The sequence below is a fragment of the Caretta caretta genome, chromosome 25 (assembly GCF_965140235.1).
Source record: "Caretta caretta isolate rCarCar2 chromosome 25, rCarCar1.hap1, whole genome shotgun sequence".
NCBI lineage: Eukaryota > Metazoa > Chordata > Testudines > Cheloniidae > Caretta > Caretta caretta.
In genome coordinates, this window is record NC_134230.1 from 13,654,744 (window position 1) to 13,676,935 (window position 22,192).

Genomic DNA, 22,192 nt, shown 5'->3' on the forward strand with positions numbered 1-22,192 from the left:
ACCGATGGGCCTCAGGAGGAAGGAGAATTAACCGCAGGGACTGCACTGCTTCTACTCCAGCTGCATGGTCTCTGTTTCTCCACTATATTAAAAAGTAAACTGGTGGTTAAAGACATCTAGCACTCCTATAGTGCCCAAAACACACAAGCTCACTAAAGTCAATAGAAAGACTCACATTGACTTCAACGAACCCCAGAAGCCTTATTGCCATATAAACTCAGAGGCTTGCTGCTGTAGCAGAGTTAAAGTTCTCAGCTCATATACACACTACAGCAGCAGAAATGGAAAGTTGCAGCTGCTCCTCTTTGTAGCCTTTTGGCAAAAAGTTTCATATGCTGACTGCACTGGTCTGCTATGCATTTTGGTTACAGCCACCTCCTGCTCGTTGGTTGTTTCACCATACCAGACATTGCCACAGGCAACAGGCTCACCCCTTAGGCACACAAAGAGTAAACAGACATGTCTACTGATAATGATTTTATTTTTCTTTTCCAGAACATTTTCTCTCCATAATGTACGTCCCCTAATTAAATGCATTGAGTGATTCCGGAAAGAGACACAAAAAACCCAACAAGTCTCTGCAGTAAATTAAAAAACATCTCTGGCAGTGAAAATAAAAATTCACCATTGTGCCTATGTGTATTGATTGTACTCCTTCCTCCAATGGAGAATGGCCAGAACTGAGTGGTACCTGCCAACCAACAACAGATGCACAAGTCTAGAAGAACCGTTATCATGAAAACCGGCTCACACAAAAAATGCAGGATTAGTGTTACTGTGGAACAGCTCTGTAGCCTAGTAGTGGTAGCACAGGAATAGTCTGATGAACTAGAGCTAGTGCTCTGCACTTGCAGAGAAGCAGGCCCGTGGCCTAGCACCTTTTCCATTTATGTGCAAAGAAATCCAGATTTGGGTTTGCAGGTTATAGGGGGCTAAGAATGTTAGTGTGCCTCTAATCATGCCTCGACAGGAAGAGAGCAATGCCTCCCGTGGCTCACTGACAGCTGCTCCAAGACAGCCAAGGTGAGGTGGTGGAAGGTTATGTTGGTTACTCCTGAACTGGCAAATTGGTAGATACAGATTAAGCGTTAATAGATGTAGGATGTTAGAAAAATCAGGGTGTTGCTCAGGGTTTTCACAAGCAGGGACAGGGACAGGATCTTCAATTACTGAATTATATGGGGCAAACAACATGCAGCTTTCGGTTGGAGGCTGGAAGACCCACGTCCAACGGGTAGCTGAGAGGCTTACTTTTAAAAGCAACCGGCAAAGCCACAACAGAAAGTTAAGCACTCAAAATACATTGTGGCTAGCCCCAGAACTCAAATAGAACGGCATTAAGATTTAACTAACACCTTTAAGCATTCTTTTTGGCCTTTCAGGTAATGTGCTGGATCTGCTAGATGGAAGAAGTCTTTATGCAATTGATGACTCGGCCAGTAGTTGGGTTATCCTAGATGAATGAGTTCTGGGGGCTTCATTTAGGAAGCCAGAAAAGCCAGTGAATTGCACAAAGCCTAAAAAAGAATTATAGTAATGAGCCAAGTAAGTTGAGGCAACCATCAAGACTTTAATTTAAACCTCATTTTTACATGCTCAAAAGATAAATTCAGCTGAAATTATCCATTCTTCATCACAACACAGATGAGACCGTTTTGGAATTTATAAGCAAAAACGTATCCAGATTCTTTTGTGTTATGGGTAGCTGAAAAAAAGCATGCACTGCTCATTTTAAGCCAATTTGTTTTGGTGCGTGTTATCGATTTTCTGTTTGTTTTTTGTTGGTGGTTTGTTTGGGTTGTTTTGCTCACCCCCTCCCCCTAAAAAGTAGCAGAAATCTACAATTTAAAATGTTCATATTGGCTCATCCTCAATTAATAGAACCCCCTTTCAATTTGCACCTAAATATAACCAAGCTCAGTGTTTGAAAAGTCCTTTTTGCACGTGCAGAGTATTAAGTTTGGTAACACTAGAAGGTACAAGCATAGGATTAAGTATTGGAGGTAGTGTGTAGGTGGCAGGTTCTCAAGATAGCCAGCTTTTCAGCACAGTAAACTCTCTTGCCTGGCCAAATTCTGCCATCCTTAAGTCAAGCAAAATTCTTACTGAATTCAAGGGGAGTTTGCTTAAAGGGATTAGTTAAATCTTAATGCATTGCTGTCTGAGTTTCAATTCAAGATTGCAAAATTTGGCCCATTATATGTAAACTTTTTCTACCGCAATTATTATACACCAGACTCCACAGGACAGAGCTGCGGTGATAACTTCTAGAGTTTCTTCCCTTCTTGCAGAGATTATAAACTCAAAAACAGTGTGGGGATTACTAATTCTACTGGCAAAAATCAATCACTATTGTTCAAGGAATCTATCCTCCTCAAACCTAATCACTCTGGACTGATTCTCTTGTGTGCAAAATAGGGAAGTTAAAATAAAAAAATTCTTAAATGTAGTAACACAGGCTGCACGGGAGCAAGTTACGTGCGTATAGCCTCCCCAGCAGTCTGTGTGAGTGGAGAGACTGAAAAATGGTGGCAATAGACAAAGCCTGTTTGGAAAGCGTAAGTAAGTGCTGAGTTTCTTACGATAGCAGGGAAAGTTGAGAAGGATGCTAGCAGCACTGTCCCAGAGCTGCATTTTAGCTAAGGCATAATCTTGTCCCACCTGTATGAACTTGGTTACCTATTTTAATTATTACTTCTGCCAGGCAAACCAAAATCCTTGCAAACCAAAAGCAGACAGGGCACATGGGCAGGCTAAGGGTGAGCCATGGCCCATGCCCTGCAGAAATACCTGAGAGATCACAGTGGTCCCTTCCGGCCTTGGAATCTATTACGTTCAGACAAACACTGGCTGGATTTCTTCCTGTATGGTATTTTATGGTTGGGAAGATTAATTTGATTAATTGGATTTCTTCCTGTATGGTATTTTATGGTTGGGAAGATACTGTGAAATCTGAAACTGCCTGGTGCAGCATCATCACTTTTCGTTGTTACGAAACAACGCAAGGGATGGCACACGGATTGGTTGGAAGTTTCCAGTTTGACTTTGCAAGGGGAACCCAGCAAAACTGACAACTCCCAGCAATAAGACATTCTAATTTCAGCGACCTGCAATAGTGGGATGAGAGTACAAGACTGCATTCATACACTGATAGATTCCAAGGCCAGATGGGACCACCGCAATCACCTAACCTGACCTTCTGTATACAGCCGGAGAACGTCCCCAAAATAATTCCTAGAGCAGATCTTTAGACAAACATCCCATCTTGATTTTAAAGTGGTCATGGGAAATCCACCACAACCCTTGGTAAATTGTTCCAGGGGTTCATTACCCTCTCTGTTAAACGTTTACACCTGATTTAAATAGATCAAAAAGTGGCAGCCACTTTCTGCTTCAGCTGTGAGGAGGCTGTAATTCTGCTATCGCACATTGAGGAATATATGAATGCTTTGGTATCAGCAGGAACACTTTGATCAGCAATGCAATGCCCCTAGCTGCAATAATTACCATGAGCTGAACTTACTTTCTATAGTGACAGGATAGGGCTAGGCATGCCTAAATGAGATAACAGGGTAAATTGCTTTGACTATGGAGAGAACAGGTCATTGTTCCACCAACGCCTTTGAATATGCATTGTAACCATGTGGCCCTACCCTCCTTGGTTTAAGATAACTGCCACTATGTTATTTCACATTATCAGGAACTTCTGGTATTGATTTCCCACCATGTAAGGAGCTGTAAACAGTTGGTTTAATACTACAACCGTGAAGGGATCAGAGCTGCAATCAATTGTTCACGCTGGCGGAGGAGATGTTTGTTACTCTCAGGCTTCAGCAGATGCTGGAACAACTTGTATAGGCAGGCTGCTGAGCGCCATTGAACCAAACTGTAAACCCTGAATATGATGGAAACCACTTCAAGCTGCGACCCCCATACCCCTAATTCCAGCACCTATGAGCTTCAGTCTCTTCTTGTCTTGAAGACGCCAGAATGGGCTTTTCATTGCGCATGCGAGTACGCTGGCTCTGTTCGCTTCTGCCCACTATTAGTAAATATTACTTATATTAAAGTGAATTAAAGCAGGATTGCTCATAACTTACTTCGTATTAGCTGTTCTAAATGGAGTAACGGTGTCCCAGCAAGCCTGGTTCAGTAATGAGCTGGGATGGGGGAAAGGAGACATTCCTTGGGGTGTAGAGCACTAGCAAGTTGCAACACAGTTATAAGCCTCTGAACTGTCTTCGTTTGCACATGCTCAGTAAGGGTTTACAATCTTAGGAGCATCTACCTGTCAGACTATCTGTAATGGGCATGCTCCATCCTAAGGCTGAGCAGGACTCTCCGTGCAATTGCTCCTCCCAGCTGCTGCACGCAGGGCATAACATGTTACAAGGCATAAAAGCTAAGGGCAGGCAAATTTTTCCTCCAACTATTCCAAAGCAAGAAGGAAACAGGCTTCAAATCCATTAGGAAGGGCTTGTCCAGAGGTGATGCTAAAACCACCAAACGCACAGTGGAACCTATTTTAAGGAAGCACCCAAGAGCTAGCAAAAGGCACGTCTCTCGAGGGCCTGATTTTCAGAAGCACTGGGCACCTATGATACCAATCGAATGTCACTGGGAGCTGCAGTAACTCAGCAAGCGCTTCTGCTAATCAGGCCTGTTAGAGTGAGCCACTGTGGATTGGAAAGCTTGGCAATAGCATGAAGAGCCTTGGGCAAGGTGCATTTTCTCTTGCTTTTTAAAAAAAAGATGGTTGAAAAATAAGGGTTTCAATCCCTATCCAAAGGACAATACTACTAAGGGCACCTGGCCACAATCCACCACTTTTTCCTAGCTAATCCATGTTCAGTGAATAATGCAAATAAGGACACTCAGCTAATGTTTTTCTTGCTTACAGGAAGGTGGATAGTTCAACTCCAAGCCACAAAAGATCGAAATTCAGCCTCAAATGGAAAGTGGTATTTTAAATAAAGAGAGTCATCTTGGCTTGTAGAAGTACCAGATCTATGCATGGAAGTCAGTAACTACAGAAAGTATTTTAAATGTTAGATTGCTGTTGCCTGCAGGAGATTTGGGTCTTTAAAGTGCCATCTACAGATGCCATTAACTTACAACTTTTGGGAAAGGTCTTGAGAGGTTTCCATGTAGGAACATGGTGGTTACCACACTGATGCACCTACTCTGCTAAGCAGCCTGGGGAATCATCAGAAAATGATTGCAAGACACAGTGTTCCACTTACCTGAGGCTGTGAAATTCAGAGGGGTTTAAAAATGGAGAGAGAGCACACTTTGGCATTTGTCTGTCTAGACTGGAAAATTCCCAGGCCTCTGCACATGCATTAACAACAGTTTTGGGCAACAGTGTAATTTCCCCATAGTAATGTATTACCAAACAGAAGTAGTAAGATCTTGCTTGAGAAAAAAAGTACTGGAGAACAGGTGAGCTCCAGCTGTAACACGTGCTCTTAGCTACAATCTGAAAACAGTAACGTTTAATGACATTTTCATAAAACCTTCTTAAAAATCACCACTAACATCCCACCTCCCTCCAAACACACCACAGGGTGCATGTAAAGGAAGCAACAACACAGCCTTGGCAAGTTACCAATACTATTAGGCTAGGACCAGTGTTTTATAAAGAATAGTGATGAGAAATGCTAAACAAGACCCTGAGATGAAAGTGAACAGGACTAAAATCTGCCCAACTGCAAGTGGAAAGAGACAGGAATGGAAGCGAATGGATTACTGACCAGAGATCATGGCAGGAACTAGGTCGCTCCTGCTTATATTATTAATCTAACCATCGAAGTGTTTAAATATACAGAATGGCTTGAGACCTGATCCGGCAGCAACTATAAACTTAGGAACCCCTTAAAAAAAAAAAAAAGAACACCACACACCTGCACATACCAATGAGAGTTAAGCACAGCGTGGCAACAGCATCAAACTGAGGGATATCAACCTCAAAGGAACCTGGGCACAGCGGAATGCAGCCTCCAGCTGAGGGAGCAAAACATGCTATGGAAGGAATCCTACTGTGGCAACCAGTTAATGATCCTTTCTCATTTCCCAATCAGATTAACAGTCAAGATCGTTTACAGTGCACTTCCAAAAGGAGAACCGGTTATTGCACTGTCCAAAGAAAATGCAATAAGCGGTTTGCTGGAGACACTGCTTGCTGAGTGCTCCCTTCCTGGTTCCAGGGAGGGAGCAGAAGGAAGAGGTGCAGTATGAAACGCGCTAATAATTATCTTTTAATTTACATGTGCACATTTTTTAAAAAACGAGTGCTCTGAGTCCAGTTGGCTGGGCCGAGCTGTCCATCCGCTTGCCCCGTGGATTCAGCCTCCAAGCTGGCTGTATGGCACATGCCTGTGAAACCAGGTTCAGCACCTTCACACTTACAGAAACTTCTTGTTCAGAGGGAACTTTGCATCAGCCATTCAGTGTTTAAACAATCTGCAGGGATTGACTGAGTCTCTGCGCATCTCCCTCGCCACAATATGAAGGAAAATGGACAAGTTGGGGGGAGACCCAAAAAACAGTGCACAAGAGTTGAAAGTTCAGTTAATCTCTGCTTTCCTCCAGGATGGTTAGAGGAGAGAGGGAGAAATGGCAGGAGCCGGTGGAAGGCAGAAGCTCCTGCCGGGCTCACCGGTGGCTCAGTGCTGCTCGATGGGTTGGTGATTTGCCACTTCACTGCTGCTTGGATTTAAGGGATAATCTCTGTACCGTCTTGTAAAGGATACCAAAGTGCTAGAAAAGGGAGGGGGGAAAGAGTAATGAGTCCATGACAGTGCTAGCAAACTGGCAATGTGTGTTCTTCTCTGCTCACAGGGAAGAAGAAGCTCATTAGGAGGCTGGAGGCAGTGCTAGCATATAAATGCAATATCTGACTCAGGGCTGAGTTCACACTCATATCCCTACCCTAAGGAGAACTCTGCCTCCTTCTGGATAGATCTGCTCAGGGCTTGGCAAACTAGGCTCAGTTGTTACAGTACAGCAAGTGAAGCCAGGGTTATGAGGAAAGAACAATGAATTACCTACAGAAACACTCACTGGGCCTGCCCGCAGTACCATTATCAACTCCTGTTTTCATGGAGAATTGCCATAAGTATTTGCTGTTGATCTGCAATCAGTACTTTTGGAACCTGCTCCAATTGAAATGGATGGCAAAACTCCCACTGACTTCAGTGCACATGATCTGGCCCACTGATAGTAACATTTGGCTTGTAGTGATTTGGGGATTGCAAAACAGGTAAAACCACAGATTAAGGCCAACCGCTAATCCTTTAACACTGGTCTTATTTTTTGCTGTTTTAAAATCATTGAAAAACCCATGTGATTCCTATTTTCTTTTAAATGATCTTTGCAGATATTCAACAAACCCTGGTTACAAACCCTAACCTTAGCAGCAGCCTCCAAATGACCCCTCATCAATCTAGCTAACTAATAAGAAATAAATGGGTGGACAGGACCATTTAAATTATACAACAGTATTTTGTGCTTTTCTTTCTATTTAATATTATTGTTAATATATAAAAGACATTCATCAAATGGTGGGCATTTCCTGAAGCATCTAACTTAAAAAAAGAAATAAAAGAAAAAGCTTGTTATGAAACAAGAGGACTGTGACCCAACATGGTTACCTTTTATTGAGCATTTAACCCAAGATCAGGAGCCAGAATCACAATGGTCTCTGTGACACAGCACCACATATTCTTCATGGTGATATTATACGATTATGGCATAATTATGATGTATTTTATGCAAGATAGGTCATGTGAGATATTGGAAAGGTTATGATTTACTGAATATGATTATCTTATTTGCATGCACGTATCATTTTTGTATCTGAAGCTAGGAATACTGACTATGTATCAGTATTACAAATGTGTTTACACCTGGGGAATGCCCACTAGTCAAGATGCTTTCATTCTGAAAACCTGAGTGGGGAAGGGCCATTAGCGAAAACAACAGGCCTTAGAAGAAGCTTATCTCCCACCTGGGAGCCTTCCTGAGGACGCTGCAGACAGACTCCGACTCATGGCTGCTGTGACCCTACAGGGACATTTGACCAGGTCACCTGGTGCTGAACTCCATCTTGGGGTATCAGTGCTTTTTCACTGACTGGTGTAGGAACCAAGCTTTGAAACAAAGGGTTCCTGCCATATGCAAAAACTATTTAAGGCAGGGAAGTGATATCATCTTGGTTCTTCGCTGACTCCTCACCCAAAGAGACCCCTGGAAACACCTGAGGAACAAAGAGTGGACTGGGGGGGGGGGGGGGGTGCTGGACCCACTAAAGGGATTTTTAGCCTGTGAATTGAACACCTGGGGATTCCAAGCTATAAACAAGTGCAGCTTGCCCCTTCAGAATCTGCAGCCTGCTTGTATCATCACTTAGGGTGAGGATTTGCTATTCATATTGGATCTACGTAGTATGTTAAGCTCAGTTTGCATGTTTCGTTTATATGCTAGGTAATCTGCTTTGATGTGTTTGCTATGCCTTATAATCACTTAAAATCTGACTTTTGTAGTTAAAAAACTTGTTTTTGCTTTGTCTAAAACCCGTCTGTGGGAGTCATAACTCGGGGCAGAAAGCTGTTGTATATTCCTCTCCACATTGCGGGAGGGGGCTGAATTATGAGCCTGATAACACTGTGAAGACACCCATGGAGGTGAAAACACCAGCACCAGAAGAGTTAATGGGTCTCAAAAATCATGGGTCCTCTCTCATCCAGAGAAGAGTCTCTCTCTCTCACACTCTGAATTTGACATGAATGCCAGCAGAGCATAATTGGCTCATACATTCTTATAGCTTAAAGAGGAAGTGAAGGAATAGAAGGATCGCTCCTTTTTTCCTCACCTGGACTGCAACATAGGCAACTCCGAGGTAGACTGCTATACAGAGAGCCAGGAGCAGGTCAAAGATTGCTGGCTTCACCCTGAAATGGATCAACAAAGGGTGAGGTCACCAAAGGAGTTACAACCCTAGAGAAAGATGAAATATCCAACCCCTGCCTTAATATATACCTGTATGCGTTCATCACCTGCTTCAACTGGTCATAGAAAACAAACTCAGGGTCCCTGTGGAAAGAATGAGCTCTTCAGATGGTGCAACATTTCCGGGCGCTGGTTCCAGAGGAAATAAAAACAGCCCCAGAACTCACTCATCTCCTGTCCCCCTCGTCACACAAGCAATCAACCAGCGACAGGCAAGCTTGACAGCCTCACATACCCCTTTAAACCAGTTTACAGCTCTCAGCAGGTACCCGGATAAACTAGTACTCATCTCCTATCCCAACCAGAGAGGAAACCTTGGAAAGCTGAACCCATTCCCGGGGTGGGGCAAAATGCTGTTTATTTACACACAAGAACAAGACCATTTGTCCTCCATTTCCACACAAATTTTCAGCTGTCTCAAAGAGCCGGTGCCCTGGAGACACCTCACTGGGCTCACAAGCATCTTCATCCCAAGCAGCTAAATCAGGATGAGAGACTGCCTTTGTTTTAAAAGCAGGCAATGCTCTCCTGGTGCCAGAAGACTGCTGCTCCTCTCTCACTGCCTTCAGACAGGGTACCGCAGTATTTAACAAGGTGGACTTCTGGGGAAGAAGGGGGCTGAACAGTGAAAAAACAAGCCCTCCCTCTTCTCACTGATGAAGATACGACTTGTAATTATGCCCACTGGAATTCTTGGGAGTTCCTTAAAGAAGGCAGAACGTCCTGTTAAGAGTGTAAAAAACATGTGACCAGACTGTACAGGTGCAGCAGGAAATGCGGGGTACAGGCACCTCACACACTGAGGAGAACATCTGAGAAACTGTTACTCTTGGAGACAGGAACGCAATAAGGGGGAAGTCAGTTTAAGCATGTCAGGAACATACCACATTTTCTCCCTCTCCCCATTCACCTGCCTCGCTTACCGTTTATCTGCCTTCACATGATGCTGCTTGACATCCTTCAGATAGCGGCTCATGTAATATTCTAAGGTGTTGAGGAAGGTGCTGTCTTTATCTACAAGCTGGGCCGCTCTGGGCTGACTGGTCAGCCAGTCCATCACAGACTCCAGCTGCTCCTGCTGAATCTGCTGCAGAAAGAGGACGCCAGAGAGAGAAGATGACAAACTTATGCTGCTGATCAAAGGTCTCCAGAGCCCTCTCCCCCCAGGCTACATCTATGCCCCCCTGCTCCCTTACCATCTGCTCTGTGAAGATCTGCAGGTCAGCAGGCGCTCCCTGTGAAGAGAGAAAAGGGACGCAGTTGCAAAAGTAGGCATGGTGGTGTAGGAGAACCGAAAAGCCTGGACAACGGGCAGCGGGTGCATGTGGGGGGACAGTCTTACCTTCTCAGTTAGGTTGTAGATGACCCGAGTCAATGCCTCAGCAATGATCCTGGTGTTACGGGTTAGAGTCTTAGAGTCAACTCGTGACCTACAAGAGAAGGGAGGTGTAAATCTGGCTATGGTAACAGCTTTCTCTCAGGAAAGCCCTTTTCACTGCATACAACTATGGTGAAACTTCATCCATAAAGGAGGAAGAAGAGGCTGCCCAATCAAGACACAGTTATAGACCCAACACTCCCAGCTCTTGGTCTTGATTTCTCAGTGTTCCTGATGTGGTGTTAACGACTTGAAAAAGTTAAGACACCGGAACAACCATGTTTGTAAGTGTCTCTAGCCCACATGTCCATTCAACAACTGATCTGCTGGCGCCTTCCCCTCAGAGCCACTGACCTCATGTCCATGATGCTGTTGCGTGGGCCATCCCGGTGGCTCTCCAGGTGGGAAATGGTGAATGCAGGCAGGCGGCGGATTGCAAAGCGTTCATGCTCCCATGCGAGCATGTCCTCAGCCAGGTTTATCTTCTTGTGCACCATGGAGAATTTCACTTCTGGAAACTGGCTCGCGACCACCTGTGGGAGAAGCCAAGCAGCCCAGAAAAAGGGTGACCCGTAGGTCACGGAACAGATCCCATCACTTTAGAACACATTCCCCATCCTTCCTTCTCAAAACCCAGGCTGGAGTTCTAGTGTTATAGATGGTCACACCTTCCCTCCCCCGGGCGTATTCCAGCAAGGGTATGTTTCTGCCAACGTCCTTCAGGAAGGGCTGGTTAAGCCAGATGCATCCGGAAAATATGTAGCAACCCTGAAAACCTGGCTTACAATATTAAAGCAACATTCTACAGTCCCCAAGCTGCCAAGGCAGCCGTCTGCGGCAGGAGCTGGCTAGTCAGTTGGTACAAGCAAGAAGCTCTAAAAGGAGCCATTGTTTTAAGGAAAGGGGGATTCCCAAATGATAGATAACTCCTTGCACCAAATCAAGGCCACCAGAAATGAGGCTTGGATGATATCAGGGCTTCCTCCCCTCATCACTTTTAGCCACGTTAATTTCACACCCTCTATCCTTTATAGAAGCAGAAGAGCTCCCCATAGCAACTCACCCCAAATGCCCATCCATGAGCACGTGCACGACCCACCCTCCCCAACATGCCCAATGAAGTTGACGTTTTTCGTTACCATTTCCAGCTCCCTCAGAAAAGCATGCTGCAGGGTCCCCTCCTTAGGAGGTTTTGAGACGTGGAGGTGAAGACTGTTCCCTCTGCCCAGGGTGTCAAGGCACAGAACAAACGCCACATTATCCTGCAGCAAACTGGAATCTGAAACAGATGCATCCAAACCCATGAAACTCCACCCCACGCTTTCGGGGCTAGACACATGTGCAGGACATATGGAGAGGAGATCTCCCAGCATGGTCAGATATGACAGATGCACAGTAAGGAGGCCAGTATGCACCCTATAACTCCTCTTACAACAGCTGCAATACAAATAGCATGGAAGACACTTTACAATATATACCTTATTATAGTGGGTCAGTATGGATTCAGCTGATATTAAAAGCCCATCCAACCAAACAGAACATGCACACAGGCAATAACGGATATCTTCCGCCTGAGGATCTCAAAGTACCTTACCCAAATATTAATCCCCATAATCCTGTAGGGATACATCAGTAACATTATCTTGATTTTAGAGGGGAAAACGGAAGCAGAGAAGTTAAGTGACCCATCCAACGTCACACAGCGAGTCAGTGACAGTCAGGAAGAGAATGATCTCCCAATCCCAAGTCATGCTCTAAACACTAGTCTGGGATTCCTTTGTGCATACGCACAGAAGATAACAGTTTCTCTCTGGAATGTACATTTGCTGGAGGAGTTCACTGCAGGTCCATTTTCCTAGTCCTGACGCACATACTTCTCATGTCCCCGACATGTTCCTCAACCAAACAGCCCCAAGAGAATCACATTCCCTCCAGAGAGCACAGAACACATACAGTGATCTAATCTTTGGCCTGCAAATGGCATCACAGCCACTGAAGTTAGTTTACCACCCCACTCCCTATCCTAACTTATCACAGCACAGATAGCGGATGTTTTCACGGTTGAAGTTGCTCCACCCAGCTAAGCTTGCAGTAAACTGTTCCCATCCTAGGTGTCTGTCTCACCTGTGTGATCCAAGTTGTCTTCTAACCACCTCTTGGTTCCTTGATAGTTAAATTTACCGCCTCCAGATGCAAAGAACAACATATTATACCTGCCCACCAAGAAACAGGGAAAATATAGTTAGCAGAATTGACTCCTTGGCTGTGGCGGCAGCATGCCCAGCCTTGGGAGAAGTAAAGAAGGACAGAGCATAGAATCCAAGTCAAACTCTGCCCAAAGACTAACTTTTGCTCGTTACTATGAGCTGTATCCCTCAGTAAAATCATGAGCGCTTTTCCTTTATATACCATATGCACTTGACTGCAACATCTATACATGAATATGACAGAATCCACATACTAACAGAAGGCAAGGAAATGCCTGCTGGAACACACAGTTCTTACTGAATATTTGGCACTTCTGTACTTTACATTTCCAAGGCACTCTACACACATTAACCAATCCCTTCTCCCAATCGCCTTGTATCTCTAGCCTCACTTTGCTGATGGGGAAACCCAGACACACAAGTTAAGAAACTTGCCACGGGCCATGCAGTAAGACAGTGGCAGAGCAGGGATCAGAGCACAAGAATTCCTGGCTCTTATCCTACCCTCAGGTCCACTAGATCATGCAGCCTCTGCCTTGCACAAAGCATAAACTGATAAGCCACTCCAAGGAGAAGAAAGGAAAAAGCATGATAATTCATGAACAGCAGACGTGTAGGAAAAAAGATGAAATTTTAGTTTTATTTCATAACAGAGCTTGTGACAACAGCATACAGGCAGCCTGGTTTCACCCTGCCAGCCCTGTCACTGTGCTAAGGGACTTTGCACGTATAACACTTCACAGGTGCAGGATTGTTCACGAGTCCCTCTTACAGCCAAAACCCCTTCCACGTGCCCACTCCCGCCCAAGCTCTCCAGTGGAGAGAGCAGCTTCTTACCCAGCATGGGTACGTTTGTAGGTGTAGAGTCGAGAAAAGAGCCTGGCTAGCTCCAGTAGCCCAGAGATGCCACTGCCGTTGGAGTCTGCACCATGAGACAGCCACTGCAGGAAGAGAACGGGAGATGTAAAGACAAGCCTACGTGACAGCGCTCACCCACCCCACAGAGAACAACTTCCGTTGCAACACACTGACTTTACAGGCTCCTGTGGAAAGCACCCCACTAGCAAGAGGGTGGAGAAGAGACAGGGATACAGGTCCCAGGAAGTAACCCATTAACAGAAACAGAGAGCCGCAGGAAAAAATAATACTTACTGGGGCCACGCCGAAAGAATCATAATGGGCAACTATTACAATGGTGGGCAGATCCTCTCCTCCCAGACCAGTCAGCCTCCCCTAGGGATGGAACACACAGGAGCATTACCTAGCATCCCCTCCTGCATCACTCTATTGCCTGGAGTACAGGAGCACAACAGACCACTCCTAACCATCACCCAGTCAATTTCTAACAGCCCCAGTGCTGAATCATACTCCCACTGACTTCCAGTATTGAGCCCTTAACCTGCTTTCTGGTTTCTGAATCCAGAAAGATAGAAAAGCTGCCTCTACAACATGGCTGAAAAATCTCTGATTTCCTCTGAAGAGGCTTTAACTTCCAGTCTTTAGCAACGCACCACTCAGTGAATTCCTGGGCTTTCCTATAAACATTACCAGCCCAGATCCCAGTTCTGATCCATCTAGAACTCACCTCCAGGCTGGTTATGAGCCAGTCACTGACAGCTTTGCTCTGAGCCCCACTCGTAACCATCTGGAAGCCGTTGGCAGTCGCTGTGTGCAGCAGAACTAGAAAAAAAGAAATATACTGGGGGGAAAAAAATCTTATCCCTTTAATTCCCTTGATAGCTGATTCACAAAGAGTCTAGCTTTGTCAAATAAGCCCATAACTTCTCTGCCTCACTGTTTAAATTTCCACATCTAGTGACAAAGCATTTTAATTTTGTACAAAAATCTGAATACTTTGAACTTCTACAGAAACTTTCACCCCAGGATCCAAAAGATGTTACAAACTACTAAGCCCAACACTCTTGACAGATAGGTAAATATTAAAGCCATTTACAGTGGAGTAAACTGAGGCACTAAGTGTTTAAGTTACTTGCCCAAACACAGTGATTAGTGGCCGAGCCAGGAATAGGGCCAAAGAGTTGTGAGACTCAGTAACCCGCTATAACCACTTAGAAAAAACAACTTTCCACCAAATTTTACTGAATTTGGCCCCTAGGCTGTTGCAAATGAGATGAAACAGAAATAAGGATTTCTATGGAACTATATTCCTAAATCATGTCACTCCAAGTAAAATAATAACTTAGCCCTTATATAGCCTGTTCGTCCACAGACCATTATCTCCAATTTGCAGATGGGGAAAGTGAGGCAAGGAAAGATTAAGTGATGTTCCCAGCTCACCTAATGTGTCACTTGGGCAGAAAACTCAGGACTCCTGGGGTCTACCACCCTAGCCACTAGATCACACTGCATCTCCAGAATTTTGTGGAAACCTTTGCCTACCATTCTTAGAGACACCTGACTGAGGAACATTATTATGGCTAGTTTTCTTCCTTTTAAACCCCCCTTTTGCTGCAACTCACCTTCAGCAGCTGAAGCCGAACCCTGTGATGTAGAAGCAACCCGTGTTTGTTCATAGATGGAGAGCAGCTCTTCATCCTCTACTGCAAAATAGACCGGCACAATGGTTTCCATGGCCAGCATTTCTGGCTCTATCTCCATGAATTGCTGAGAATTTAGAAGGAGAGGGGCACACTTAGGCTCCATTGAACTTGCAAGAAGGCAGGCATACTAATGGCCAAAGCAGAGGGGCATAAATCAAAGTTTTAAACTTAACCTTGACAGAGTAAAAACCCCATCAAACCACAACTGGGAGTTTCAGTCACTATATTGTACCTGAATCTTTGCTCCCTTTCTCCAATATCATCTCTCTGTCTGGAGCGATATTTACCCTGACAACATCCTGCGGCACTGCTGACATGGCCTTGGGCAAGATGATCACCACGGCCCCAGCTGACTGGCGGAGAGCCTTCTGGTACTGCTCATATGAGAAATCCACTAGCCGCATCATCACGCAGCGGCGGCTCAACACGTCCGCCTCTACAGTGCGGGCCTCTGTGTTTAACACTGCATTCCTGGTGCCTGCAGGGAAGGAGAGGACAAGACCATCGGCTAGATCTCGTCAATACCAGCATCCGGTTCCCAGAACACTCTCCATGCTAAACAGCCTTGACTATTTCCACAGTCATCAGCAGAGACAGGTATTTGTAATCACTTAAGTTATTCCTTTCTCCCTTCCCATTCCTTTTGGGCACCCTCAGTTTTCCCCCCTTTCCCCTGTGGGATACACTAATCATCTGCCCCTGGGTTCCTAAGCCCACGATGGGCACGTTAGAGACAGTCACTGTGCACTCATCTACATCGGTTACAACCACATTTGTGGAACCATATTCTGACATGCTCACCTGACCCCATTACTGATATAGTACAGTCAAACCCACACAGCACAACGATACACGAGATCTGTTTGCTACTCTGCATCTACCACCTATGTCTGTATCAGTGCTTTCTGGGAAAATCTGGGCAGCAGGTTGTTCAGGCAGCTGCATCCTCTGGCTTTGCAAATAGCTTCCCTGAGAGCACAGGGCTCAAGCTGAACTGAAATGCTAATAGACAGCAGTCTGAGATAATATATGAAAAGGTGTTGGTTATACATGCATAACTTATTCAGAATATAAAATCAGAAATTTGAAATTGTGGAAAATTGATAAGCGAAACAAAGGGACACAAGGAGAAATATATGGCCAGCAGAGTTAAGGACAAAACAGAGTTCTTTAACTGTAGTAGGAACAAAAAGAATCCTGACAGTGGCGTTGGTCCATTACTAGATGGAATTGATAGAATTGTCGATAAAAATACAGGAAGGCAGAAGTGTTCAATAAATATTTCTATTCTGTATTTGGGGAAAAACATAATCCAGTCTCATCATATGGAAATGATAGCACTTTCCATTCCATTAGTATCTCTGGAGGATGTTAAACAGAAGCTACTAAAGTGAGACATTTTTAAAGCAGCAGGTCCAGATAAACTGCATCCAAAAGTTTTTTAAAAAGCTGTCTGAGGAGCTCGTGGGGCCATTAATGTTGATTTTCAATAAGTCTCGATGCACTGGGGAAGTTCAAGAAAACTGGAAGAAAGCTAATGGGCCAATTTTTAAAAAGGGTAAACGAGATGACCCAGGAAATTATAGGCCTGTCAGCCTGACTTTGATCCTAGACAAAGATAATGGAGTGGCTAATATGGGACTTGAGTAATGAAGAATTAAAGGAGGATAATATCATTAATGCAAATCAACATAGGTTTAGGAAAACAGATCCTGTCAAACTGACCTGATATCTTTTCTTGATGTGATTACAAGTTTGATTGACAGTGTTTTGACTGACAAAGATAACAGTGTTGATATAATATATCTAGACTTCTCTAAGGCATTTGACTTGGTACCACATTACATTTTGATTAAAAAACTAGAACGATATAAAATTAACGTGACACACATTAAATGGATTAAAAACTGGCTAACAAATAGGTTTCAAAATTAATTGTAAACAGGGAATTGCCATCAAGTGGGTGTGTTTCCAGTGGGGTCCAACAGGGACCATTTCTTGTCCCTATGCTATTTAACATTTTTATCAGTGGCCTGGAAGGAAAAAAAAATCATCACTGATAAAATTTACAAACGACACAAAAATTGGAGAAGTGGTAAATAACAAAGAGGACAGTTAACTGATTCAAAGCTATCTGGATCATCTGGTACACTGGGTGCAAGCAAACAATGGGTTTTAGTATGGGTAAATGTATACATCTAAGAACAAAGAATGTAGGCCATACTTATAGGATGGGAGAATGTATTTTTAAGTCAGTCAACATGCTTGAACGTGGCAGTACCCCAATTCACATTAGTCTTGCCTGCATGGATCATGAAGGTCAGGGCTAGCCCGGCTTACATGGTTACTTGTTTACAGAGGAAAGGCCAAACCTCTTTACAATGTAAGCACAGGGTTTTTTGTTTTTTACTGTTTAGGCCCCAATGACAGCAGCACATCCAGGAACCGCATTAGACCTTTACACAACAGTGTTTAAACATGGTCTTCGTTAGCGGAGTTCTGCCACAGTTTCGCTGAGCAGCGGGAACACGAATTTTCATTCTTCCCGAGAGCTGCACTTCGTGCCCCACTGCATGAAGGTACGCAGTGTAGTGTGTAATGCAGCCTCAGTCCCGCAATCAGATCCATAGAGTTTATGATCAGAAGGATCATCTAGTTTGGGCTTCCATATAACACAAGTTACCCCTGCTTGAGCCCAACTAGTACAGACCTCTGCCCCTACACAGACACAGGGATCTACACCAGTGGATCAGATTGCATGATCAGAGGGGCCTATATCTAGAATATACCTCCCAGACAAACATCTGCCTACACTCATCGGGAAAACCATGCAACAATCCCAAGAGCAATGACCGTTTACAGGGTTGTAACTAGCATATTCTGTTCCCAGCATGGACCTCAATTTAGATGCTGCTGGAGAGTAAGCTCAACATTGTTTTCTGTTGATACTACAAGAAAGAGCTACTTTTTATAATTTCTCAGACAAATTAAATATGTATATTGTTATTCATAATCTGAAGGACTCTATTTTAATAGAATTAGAAACAAATCAAACTCTGTTCTTAACCTGCTTCAGGCTCCATCTTTTAAAAAACCTAATTGATCCCATTGGAAAGGAATTTGAGAGTTTGGAACAACAAAAAGCTTTTGCCCCAAAGGACATCTGGCCTCAGAACACACACAGAATGGGAACATTAGCTACCCAAAGCATTTAGCAAGGGATAAAGAGAATACACAATTCACTTAGGTAACCAGAAAAAGAAACAGCATTAAAAGTTAATCGCAAGCATCTAAAAAATCAATATGCTGCTTTTCTAAGAGTCCAAGAACTTGGAATCAGAGAGAGCTGTGGTGAACACTTGCTTGGATTTAATATTCTTATAGCTGAAGTCAAGGCCAACTGAAATTTGTGCACAGTGCCTCCTATTAAACCTGCCAGTGAAGACTACTGCAGTCTGAAGAGATCTAGCTCGGTAACTCCATGAGAGAATACAGCTACGAGCTAATGAAGTTCTCAAGAATGGAGGTTTGAACACTGGCAATTATTAAACCTGCCAGTGAAGACTACTGCACAATGACAAAAAATTGTAAGATCCACACAGGAGCAGAATATAAACCCTAATTTGGCTAGGAACAGAGCCCTTAGAAACCATACTTGGTGCCGTGTTAATCAGCATATGAGAAGGGAAAAGGTTATAACATTTAAGAAATTCATGCCGGATATTATATTTCTGACTCAAGACAAGATGTTGAGCAACCAATAAGAACGTAAAGTTCAAGAACATCAGGACTAAGAGAAAGATGAGGGAAATGTAATGTGAAGAAAGGGCTGGGGAATAGATTGGAGAAGGGACTAGAACTTTCAGACCAGGGAGCAGTGATGCATATGTCAGGAGGAAGTAAAAAAGTGAAAACGGAATAGCTCAGGAAGGAGGAAAGTTGACCTCTGAACAGAAAGGAGAGGAAAAGTCAAAGGCATACATGAACAGAACAATTTAGATGCCAAATTCTCCAACATAAGAGACTGCAACTCTACTGAAGCCAGATCCGGGCTGGATTTAGCCCTAGGAGCGGGAGAAGAACTTTGTAATCACAGAACTGAGCTAACTGCAACACTGAAGTGTTGTGCAAGAGGCACCCTGGTGCAGCATTACAGGAAACTTCAGTGGTGGCCATGCAGCCTGCGCTCACTTTCTCGGTGACCTCCGGAGATGCCCTTAACCCTTCTCCCGGCTTCTGTGAAAGCAGTTATAAATCTGAGTGAAAAGTAAAAACCTCACTGGAAACCAGATGCTAAATCTAAGCTGGGTTCCTCAGCTAAATAAAGTTAGCAGCACAGACAGGACATCAGCTGATGTGCGACAGCGATTAAAGCCCGTGGGTGGTGGATGCAGGGAAGAGAGAAGCCCCCACATGTGCTCACTGGAGAGAATATTGCCAAACAAGGGGTTTCCTGTCTGGGCCACACCCACTAGAACGCAAAGCCATGTCCAGAAGCTGGTGCTTGAAGTACTGCCCCGTTCTCTGACAGAGCCCTCTATGCCCAGGGACACCTGTTCGTTTCATTAGGCCAATGCAGTCAACTGAAAAAGTGACTGAGCTCCAGGTGCAGCAAGGCTGCCATGGGATGAGACCTGGCTCTGGATCCCCAGCCTGGGGAGCGGCAGGATGTGCCAAGGCAGATACCATGGTGACAGGCCAGGTGGGCCTCGGGGCACGGCTAGGATAGACAGATCAGGGGGCAGTGAGGAGGCGGGGCAGGGCTCCAGGGAGCCGCAGGCCAAGGTGCCCTGACAAGGAGCACGCAGGCAGCGGGGGTGCAGGCCACAGCACTGTCTCTGAGATGTAGGTCCGGGCCAGCGTCGCCCAGCACCCGGTGGGGTGTCGCCCGCCCCAGGCCCTGCACCCACCGGCCCGGTGCAGGGAGCAGAGCTGGGTCCGGCCCCTGGCGGGGAGCGCAGGCCACCCCACTTGCACAACCTGGATAGGCCTGGGGATGGGAGACGCCAGCCCTCAGTCAGTCTGGCGGGGGGCCAGGGCGCCTCGGAGATCAGTGGGAAGCGCAGCCTTGGGTGGACGGAGGCCGGGCCAGATTCACCCTAGGGCGGGCTGGGGGCGCAGAGAACCCCGCAAGCCGGGCCCCGTGGGGGGCGGGGGGGACGGAACTGACACTCACTCACCACAGGGCCGCCCCGAGGCTGGGGGAGGGGGCGCGAAGCCAGGCCAGGCCCGGCCCGGGGGAAAGGGGGCGAAGCCAGGCCAGGCCAGGCCCGGGGGAAAGGGGGCGAAGCCAGGCCAGGCCAGGCCCGGGGGAAAGGGGGCGAAGCCAGGCCAGGCCAGGCCCGGGGGAAAGGGGGCGAAGCCAGGCCAGGCCAGGCCCGGGGGAAAGGGGGCGAAGCCAGGCCAGGCCAGGCCCGGGGGAAAGGGGGCGAAGCCAGGCCAGGCCAGGCCCGGGGGAAAGGGGGCGAAGCCAGGCCAGGCCAGGCCCGGGGGAAAGCGGTCGAAGCCAGGCCAGGCCATGCCAGGCCCGGCGCTCGCTCGTTCGCTCACTCACTCACCGTAGGGCCGCCCCGGGGCTGCGGGAGGGGAAGGGGGTTAAGCCAGGCCGGGCCCGGGAGGGGGAAGCCAGGCCCGGCCCGGCCCGGGGCTCACCCACCCAGCCACCCACTCACCGTCGGGCTGCCCCGGGGCTGTGGGGGGGGGGGGGGGAAGCCAGGCCAGGCCCGGCCCGGCCCGGGGCTCAGCCACCCACTCACCGTAGGGCTGCCCGCCCAGCTCGTACTGCTGCATGCGATAGACCGTGAACTCGTGGGCGGCCTCGGCGGCGGGCGGCGGCCCCAGCAGCAGCAGCACGGCCGGCAGGAAGAGCAGGAAGCTGAGCGGCAGGCACGAGGCCTTCAGCACCGACTCCAGCACCTCGCCCGCCTCTTCCAGCATCGCCCCGGCTGCCTCGCACCCGGCCACCCGCCGCAGCCTGCAGGCACCGCTCGGACAGCCCGGCACGGGGCGGGGGGGGCCTCGCCCGCAAGCGCTCACGGGAGATGGAGTCCTGCCAGGGGGCGGGGCCCGGATGGGGGGGCTGGAGGCCTCGCCCCGGGGGCTGCTGGGAGGTGTAGTCCTCTGGAGTCGCGTTCGTTGCCAGGGCTGCTGGGAGTTGTAGTTGAAATAAGAGCAGGAGTACTTGGGGCACCTTTAGGGACGAACAAATTCGGAGCCCCAATTACTCCTGTCCTTTTTGCGGCGGCTACTCTGAAACCTGTAGTTGAAATACTTCCCTCATGGATTGTATTTTCTGAAGGGACAAGCTACCATAACGCCAAAAGAACGGGAGGACTTGTGGCACCTTAGAGACTAACACATTTATTCGAAAGCTTATGCCCAAATACATTGGTTAGTCTCTCCGGTGCCACAAGTCCTCCTGTTCTTTTTGCGAATACAGACTAACACGGCTGCTGCTCTGAAACCTGCCATAACGTCGCAATCCCTGAGGGACAATCTCCACTCGTTGCTATATTTGCTTTCCAACAACCAACTCTCCGTATCACTTTTCATGAGTGATGTACCCGAAAACTTGGATGCTCATATCCAAACTGTATTCTTAAATGTAGTCACCTAAATTTGAGTTATTGCTGATTATGCACTATATGCATCTTGAAGAAAAGGAGTACTTGTGGCACCTTAGAGACTAACCAATTTATTTGAGCATGAGCTTTCGTGAGCCACAGCTCACTTGAGCTGTGGCTCACGAAAGCTCATGCTCAAATAAATTGGTTAGTCTCTAAGGTGCCACAAGTACTCCTTTTCTTTTTGCGAATACAGACTAACACGGCTGTTCCTCTGAAACCTGTCTATATGCATTTTATGATTTTAAAAATGAACTTTGTATTTGTGGATAATCTAAGCACTCTACCCAGATGTACAGACACTCGTTTCTTAACCTGTCTGCTTCTTAATTTTTTAACATTAGCTTTAATAAAATATTTATAGAGAGCTGCAAAGGCTGCTGGGAGTTGTAGTATTTCCAGGATCTGTTGCAA

At 46.3% G+C, this 22,192-nt stretch overlaps 1 protein-coding gene across 2 annotated transcripts; it reads right to left on the bottom strand.

The window, feature by feature from the left end:
- Positions 1 to 464: 464 nt before the first annotated feature.
- NCLN (nicalin) lies at positions 465 to 21,170 on the bottom strand. Of its 2 annotated transcripts, none has more exons than XM_048830643.2 (15): positions 20,912 to 21,170; positions 15,443 to 15,633; positions 15,075 to 15,219; positions 14,180 to 14,274; positions 13,747 to 13,827; positions 13,432 to 13,535; positions 12,512 to 12,600; positions 11,527 to 11,666; positions 10,742 to 10,920; positions 10,352 to 10,439; positions 10,206 to 10,244; positions 9,933 to 10,093; positions 9,040 to 9,093; positions 8,873 to 8,951; positions 465 to 6,759 (listed from the first exon to the last, which is right to left on the bottom strand). In XM_048830643.2, the coding sequence occupies exons 1-15, from the start codon at positions 21,090 to 21,092 to the stop codon at positions 6,700 to 6,702; spliced, it is 1,686 nt and encodes a 561-aa protein (XP_048686600.1). In that variant the 5' UTR covers positions 21,093 to 21,170; the 3' UTR covers positions 465 to 6,699. The 2 variants fall into 2 exon arrangements, with proteins under 2 accessions (XP_048686600.1, XP_048686598.1); XM_048830641.2 differs by having other exon boundaries at positions 9,933 to 10,096.
- Between the last annotated feature and the right edge of the window lie 1,022 nt (positions 21,171 to 22,192).

What these genes read in the sequence shown, in the direction of transcription:
- NCLN (XM_048830641.2), bottom strand. Translation starts at nt 21,092, where the DNA reads ATGCTGGAAGAGGCGGGCGAGGTGCTGGAGTCGGTGCTGAAGGCCTCG. An exon ending in TCTACAACCTAACTGAGAAG is followed by an intron (nt 10,245 to 10,351) that starts GTAAGACTGTCC and finishes CTCTCTTCACAG; the next exon opens with GGAGCGCCTGCTGACCTGCA. An exon ending in AGATCTTCACAGAGCAGATG is followed by an intron (nt 10,097 to 10,205) that starts GTAAGGGAGCAG and finishes CTCTTTCTGCAG; the next exon opens with CAGATTCAGCAGGAGCAGCT.